Genomic DNA, 7,500 nt, shown 5'->3' on the forward strand with positions numbered 1-7,500 from the left:
GGGAGAGGAGAGAGAGGGGGAGAGGAAGGGGAGATGAGGGAGAGGAGAGAAGGGGGGATATGAGGGGAGAGGAGGAGAAGGGGGAGATGAGGGAGAGGAGAGAAGGGGGAGATGAGGGAGAGGAGGAGAGGTGGAGATGAGGGAGAGGAGAGGAAGGGGGAGAGGAGGGAGAGGATAGAAGGGGGAGAGGAGGGAGAGAAGGGGAGATGAAGGGAGAGGAGAGAAGGGGGAGGGGAGGGAGGAGGAGAAGGGGGAGGGAGGGAGATGAGAGAAGGGGGAGAGGAGGGGAGAGGAGAGAAAGGGGATAGAGGAGACGAAGGGGGAGAGGAGGGAAGAGGAGAGAAGGGTAGAGGAGGGAGAGGAAGAAGGGGGAGATGAGGGAGAGGAGAGAAGGGGGAGAGGAGAGAAGGGGGAGAGGAGGGAGAGGAGAGAAGGGGGAGATGAGGAGAGGAGGAGGGGGGAGAGGAGGGAGAGGAGAGGAAGGGGGAGATGAGGGGAGGGAGAGAAGGGGGAGAGGAGGGAGAGGAGAGAAGGGGGAGAGGAGGGAGAGGAGAGAAGGGGGAGATGAGGGAGAGGAGATAAGGGGGAGGTGAGGAGAGGAGAGAAGGGGGAGATGAGGGAGTCATCCCCCCTCTCCTCTTCCTCTTCTCTCCTCTCTCCTCTCCCTCATCTCCCCCTTCTCTCCTCTCCCTCCTCTCCCCCTTCTCTCCTCTTCCCCCCTCTCCTCTTCTCCTCTTCCCCCCCTTTCCTCTCTCCTCTTCCCCCCCTCTCCTCTCTCCTCTTCCCCCCTCTCTCTCGCCTGTCATCCCCCCTCTCCTCTCTCTCATTCCCCTCCTTCATTCCTTCTCTCTCCCTCTCCAGATTTCTCCTCATCCTGCCTCGTCAGATGTGAACGGAAGCAGCGAACCAGACAGATGATCTGAGCCCTGAAGGTAGATGTCTGTGTGTGTGTTAGGGTGTGTGTAGTGTGTGTGTTAGGGTCTGTGTGTTTGTTAGTGTGTGTGTGTGTGTGTGTTAGGGTATGTGTAGTGTGTGTGTGTGTGTGTGTGTAGTGTGTGTGTTTGTTAGGGTGTGTGTAGTATGTGTATGTGTGTGTAGTGTGTGTGTTTGTTAGGGTGTGTAGTGTGTGTGTCGTGTGTAGTGTGTGTGTAGATGTGTGTGTGTAGTGTGTGTGTTTGTTAGGGTGTGTGTAGTGTGTGTGTGTATGTGTGTGTAGTGTGTGTGTTTGTTAGGGTGTGTGTAGTGTGTGTGTAGTATGTGTGTGTATGTGTGTGTAGTGTGTGTGTTTGTTAGTGTGTGTGTAGTGTGTGTGTGCCGTGTGTAGTGTGTGTGTTTGTTAGGGTGTGTGTAGTGTGTGTGTAGATGTGTGTAGTGTGTGTGTTTGTTAGGGTGTGTGTAGTGTGTGTGTAGTGTGTGTGTAGTGTGTGTGTTTGTTAGGGTGTGTGTAGTGTGTGTGTGTATGTGTGTGTAGTGTGTGTGTTTGTTAGGGTGTGTGTAGTGTGTGTGTAGTATGTGTGTGTGTGTGTGTGTAGTGTGTGTGTAGATGTGTGTAGTGTGTGTGTTTGTTAGGGTGTGTGTAGTGTGTGTGTAGTATGTGTGTGTATGTGTGTGTAGTGTGTGTGTTTGTTAGTGTGTGTGTAGTGTGTGTGTGTCGTGTGTAGTGTGTGTGTTTGTTAGGGTGTGTGTAGTGTGTGTGTAGATGTGTGTAGTGTGTGTGTTTGTTAGGGTGTGTTGTAGTGTGTGTGTAGTGTGTGTGTAGTGTGTGTGTTTGTTAGGGTGTGTGTAGTGTGTGTGTGTATGTGTGTGTAGTGTGTGTGTTTGTTAGGGTGTGTGTAGTGTGTGTGTAGTATGTGTGTGTGTGGTGTGTGTGTGTAGTGTGTGTGTTTGTTAGTGTGTGTGTAGTGTGTGTGTGTCGTGTGTAGTGTGTGTGTTTGTTAGGGTGTGTGTAGTGTGTGTGTAGATGTGTGTAGTGTGTGTGTTTGTTAGGGTGTGTGTAGTGTGTGTGTAGTGTGTGTGTAGTGTGTGTGTTTGTTAGGGTGTGTGTAGTGTGTGTGTGTATGTGTGTGTAGTGTGTGTGTTTGTTAGGGTGTGTGTAGTGTGTGTGTAGTATGTGTGTGTGTGTGTGTGTGTAGTGTGTGTGTTTGTTAGTGTGTGTGTAGTGTGTGTGTGTCGTGTGTAGTGTGTGTGTTTGTTAGGGTGTGTGTAGTGTGTGTGTAGATGTGTGTAGTGTGTGTGTTTGTTAGGGTGTGTGTAGTGTGTGTGTAGTGTGTGTGTTTGTTAGGGTGTGTGTAGTGTGTGTGTAGTATGTGTGTGTAGTCTGTGTGTTTGTTAGGGTGTGTATGTGTGTGTGTGTATGTGTGTGTAGTGTGTGTGTTTGTTAGGGTGTGTGTAGTGTGTGTATAGTATGTGTGTGTAGTCTGTGTGTTTGTTAGGGTGTGTGTAGTGTGTGTGTGTATGTGTGTGTAGTGTGTGTGTGTGTGTGTGTACAGGTTGGCACTGGCACATATGGTCATATCACGCTACTCCCACAATCCTCAGGAGGTTTCACAGCATGGTTGTGTGTCCTCTGTTACCCCTGTCTCTCTCCTGTATAGTGAATGGGAACATGGTTGTGTGTCCTCTGTTACCCCTGTCTCTCTCCTGCATAGTGAATGGGAACATGGTTGTGTGTCCTCTGTTACCCCTGTCTCTCTCCTGTATAGTGAATGGGAACATGGTTGTATGTCCTCTGTTACCCCTGTCTCTCTCCTGTATAGTGAATGGGAACATGGTTGTGTGTCCTCTGTTACCCCTGTCTTTCTCCTGTATAGTGAATGGGAACATGGTTGTATGTCCTCTGTTACCCCTGTCTCTCTCCTGTATAGTGAATGGGAACATGGTTGTGTGTCCTCTGTTACCCCTGTCTCTCTCCTGTATAGTGAATGGGAACATGGTTGTATGTCCTCTGTTACCCCTGTCTCTCTCCTGTATAGTGAATGGGAACAGGTCGGTCTCCTCCTCCATCATCAGTGACAAGTACAAGGTGGGGAAGATCATAGGGGACGGGAACTTTGCAGTTGTTAAGGATTGTGTCGAGAGGTAGGTACTGGATCACACACATCCCCATACGTCCCCAGTGCGCACGCACACACACACACATCCCCATACGTCCCCAGTGCGCACGCACACACACACATCCCCATACGTCCCCAGTGTGCACGCACACACACACATCCCCATACGTCCCCAGTGCGCACGCACACACACACATCCCCATACGTCCCCAGTGTGCACGCACACACACACATCCCCATACGTCCCCAGTGCGCACGCACACACACACACACATCCCCATACGTCCCCAGTGTGCACGCACACACACACACACACACACACTGGGTGTTTCTCAATATGCGTACTACCGTGCTTCGAGCATGAAAATTGGAGCACGCAACGGTGGGCAGATCTCAGATGAAATGGAACACTGAGGGCAGATCTCAGATGAAATGGAACACTGAGGGCAGATCTCAGATGAAATGGAACACTGAGGGCAGATCTCAGATGAAATGGAACACTGAGGGCAGATCTCAGATGAAATGGAACACTGAGGGCAGTTCTCAGATGAAATGGAACACTGAGGGCAGATCTCAGATGAAATGGAACACTGAGGGCAGATCTCAGATGAAATGGAACACTGAGGGCAGATCTCAGATGAAATGGAACACTGAGGGCAGATCTCAGATGAAATGGAACACTGAGGGCAGATCTCAGATGAAATGGAACACTGAGGGCAGATCTCAGATGAAATGGAACACTGAGGGCAGATCTCAGATGAAATGGAACACTGAGGGCAGATCTCAGATGAAATGGAACACTGAGGGCAGATCTCAGATGAAATGGAACACTGAGGGCAGATCTCAGATGCATATTTCGAAGTTTGTACACATTTCGAAGCATATATCGATGCTTCTACTGAAATACTCCCAGACTTGTTGACGTAATGTGACGCACCGATGCAAACCAAGGCAGCTGGTTTTGAGCTGAAGAGAAAATTAACTCCGACTTCGAAATGAAAAGTTGCCCAGTCACAGCTCACATGTTGCCTGAATACAATATTGTATCGTAAAAACGTAAATAAATACATACCGTGCTACAATGTTACAATGTTTAACTGCCTGTCGTGTCGTAGATCACAGGCTAACTGACTAAAATAATTGGTAGATAGCTAGCTACACACAAAGAATGTGTAGCTAATGTTGGCCATCTCCCTTGCATAACAACAGCCTTTTTTACATGTAAAACTAACTGGCTAGCTAGATTAATCTTTAAAAAAATATATTTACCTTTATTTAACTAGACAAGTCAGTTAAGAACAAATTCTTATTTTCAATGACGGCCGAGGAACATTGGGGTTAACTGGTCTAGGAACAGTGGGTTAACTGGTCTAGGAACAGTGGGTTAACTGGTCTAGGAACAGTGGGTTAACTGGTCTAGGAACAGTGGGTTAACTGCCTTGTTCAGGGGCAGAACCACAGAGTTGAACCTTGTCAGCTCGGGGATTCGATCATGCAACCTTCCGGTTACTAGTCCAATGGTCTAACCACTAGGTTACCATACCACCTCTACACTCTAACCACTAGGTTTCCTGCCTCTAACCACTAGGCTACCCTACCACCTCTACACTCTAACCACTAGGTTTCCTGCCTCTAACCACTAGGTTTCCTGCCTCTAACCACTAGGCTACCCTACCACCTCTACACTCTAACCACTAGGTTTCCTGCCTCTAACCACTAGGCTACCCTACCACCTCTACACTCTAACCACTAGGTTTCCTGCCTCTAACCACTAGGTTTCCTGCCTCTAACCACTAGGCTACCCTACCACCTCTACACTCTAACCACTAGGTTTCCTGCCTCTAACCACTAGGCTACCCTACCACCTCTACACTCTAACCACTAGGTTTCCTGCCTCTAACCACTAGGCTACCCTACCACCTCTACACTCTAACCACTAGGTTTCCTGCCTCTAACCACTAGGTTTCCTGCCTCTAACCACTAGGTTTCCTGCCTCTAACCACTAGGTTTCCTGCCTCTAACCACTAGGTTTCCTGCCTCTAACCACTAGGTTTCCTGCCTCTAACCACTAGGTTTCCTGCCTCTAACCACTAGGTTTCCTGCCTCTAACCACTAGGTTTCCTGCCTCTAACCACTAGGTTTCCTGCCTCTAACCACTAGGTTTCCTGCCTCTAACCACTAGGTTTCCTGCCTCTAACCACTAGGTTTCCTGCCTCTAACCACTAGGTTTCCTGCCTCTAACCACTAGGTTTCCTGCCTCTAACCACTAGGCTACCCTACCACCTCTACACTCTAACCACTAGGTTTCCTGCCTCTAACCACTAGGCTACCCTACCACCTCTACACTCTAACCACTAGGCTACCCTACCACCTCTACACTCTAACCACTAGGCTACCCTACCACCTCTACACTCTAACCACTAGGCTACCCTACCGCCTCTACACTCTAACCACTAGGCTACCCTACCGCCTCTACACTCTAACCACTAGGTTTCCTGCCTCCCCGATTAACACATATACAGTTGAAGTCAGAAGTTAGAGGTTGGAGTCATTAAAACTAGTTTACATACACTTAGGTTGGAGTCATTAAAACTAGTTTACATACACTTAGGTTGGAGTCATTAAAACTAGTTTACATACACTTAGGTTGGAGTCATTAAAACTAGTTTACATACACTTAGGTTGGAGTCATTAAAACTAGTTTACATACCCTTAGGTTGGAGTCATTAAAACTAGTTTACATACACTTAGGTTGGAGTCATTAAAACTAGTTTACATACACTTAGGTTGGAGTCATTAAAACTAGTTTACATACACTTAGGTTGGAGTCATTAAAACTAGTTTACATACCCTTAGGTTGGAGTCATTAAAACTAGTTTACATACACTTAGGTTGGAGTCATTAAAACTAGTTTACATACACTTAGGTTGGAGTCATTAAAACTAGTTTACATACACTTAGGTTGGAGTCATTAAAACTAGTTTACATACACTTAGGTTGGAGTCATTAAAACTAGTTTACATACACTTAGGTTGGAGTCATTACAACTAGTTTACATACACTTAGGTTGGAGTCATTAAAACTAGTTTACATACACTTAGGTTGGAGTCATTAAAACTAGTTTACATACACTTAGGTTGGAGTCATTAAAACTAGTTTACATACACTTAGGTTGGAGTCATTAAAACTAGTTTACATACACTTAGGTTGGAGTCATTAAAACTAGTTTACATACACTGAGGTTGGAGTCATTAAAACTAGTTTACATACACTTAGGTTGGAGTCATTAAAACTAGTTTACATACACTTAGGTTGGAGTCATTAAAACTAGTTTACATACACTGAGGTTGGAGTCATTAAAACTAGTTTACATACACTTAGGTTGGAGTCATTAAAACTCGTTTACATACACTTAGGTTGGAGTCATTAAAACTCGTTTACATACACTTAGGTTGGAGTCATTAAAACTAGTTTACATACACTTAGGTTGGAGTCATTAAAACTCGTTTTTCAACTACTCCACAAATTTCTTGTTAACAAACTAGAGTTTTGGCAAGTCGGTTAGGACATCTACTTTGTGCATGACACAAGGAATGTTTCCAACAATTGTTTACAGACAGATTATTTCACTTATAATTCACTGTATCACAATTCCAGTGGGTCAGAAGTTTACATACACTAGGTTGACTGTGCCTTTAAACAGCTTGGAAAATTCCAGAAAATGATGTTATGGCTTTAGAAGCTTCTGATAGGCTAATTGACATAATTCGAGTCAATTGGAGGTGTACCTGGGGATGTATTTCAAGGCCCACCTTCAAACTCAGTGCCTCTTTGCTTGACATCAATTCCAGTGAAACAAAATGAAACAAAAATAGAACTGTTTGGCCATAATGACCATCGTTGTTTGGAGGAAAAAGAGGGAGGCTTGCAAGCCGAAGAACACCATCCCAACCGTGAAGCACTGGGGTGGCAGCATCATGTTGTGGGGGTGCTTTGATGCAGGAGGGACTGGTGTACTTCACAAAATAGACGGCATCATGAGGCTGGAAAATTTAGTGGATCTATTGAAGTACAATCTCAAGACATCGGTCAGGAAGTTAAAGCTTGGTCACAAATGGGTCTTCAAAATGGACAATGACCCCAAGCATACTTCCAAAGTTGTGGCTAAATGGCTTAAGGACAACAAAGTCAAGGTATTGGAGTGGCCATCACAAAGCCCTGACCTCAATCCTATAGAAAATGTGTGGGCAGAACTGAAAAAGCATGTGTGAGCAAGGAGGCCTACAAACCTGACTCAGTTACACCAGCTCTGTCAGGAGGAATGGGCCAAAATTCACCCAACTTATTGTGGGACATTTTTGGAAGGTGATCCAAAACGTTTGACCCAAGTTCAACAATTTAAAGGCAATGCTACCAAATACTAATTGAGTGTTTTGTAAACTTCTGA

The 7,500-nt window shown here is 46.0% G+C and overlaps 1 protein-coding gene across 1 annotated transcript in view; it reads left to right on the forward strand.

Annotated features, from left to right (window-relative positions):
* The window catches only part of LOC109887027 (serine/threonine-protein kinase DCLK2), a 73,985-nt gene that overhangs the window by 24,732 nt on the left and 41,753 nt on the right, over positions 1–7,500 (forward strand). Inside the window, 3 exon segments of the mRNA XM_031791616.1 lie at positions 862–905; positions 907–932; positions 2,973–3,078. Coding sequence (XP_031647476.1) covers positions 862–905; positions 907–932; positions 2,973–3,078 — 176 coding nt within the window.

This window comes from Oncorhynchus kisutch, linkage group LG16 (genome assembly GCF_002021735.2).
Source record: "Oncorhynchus kisutch isolate 150728-3 linkage group LG16, Okis_V2, whole genome shotgun sequence".
NCBI lineage: Eukaryota > Metazoa > Chordata > Actinopteri > Salmoniformes > Salmonidae > Oncorhynchus > Oncorhynchus kisutch.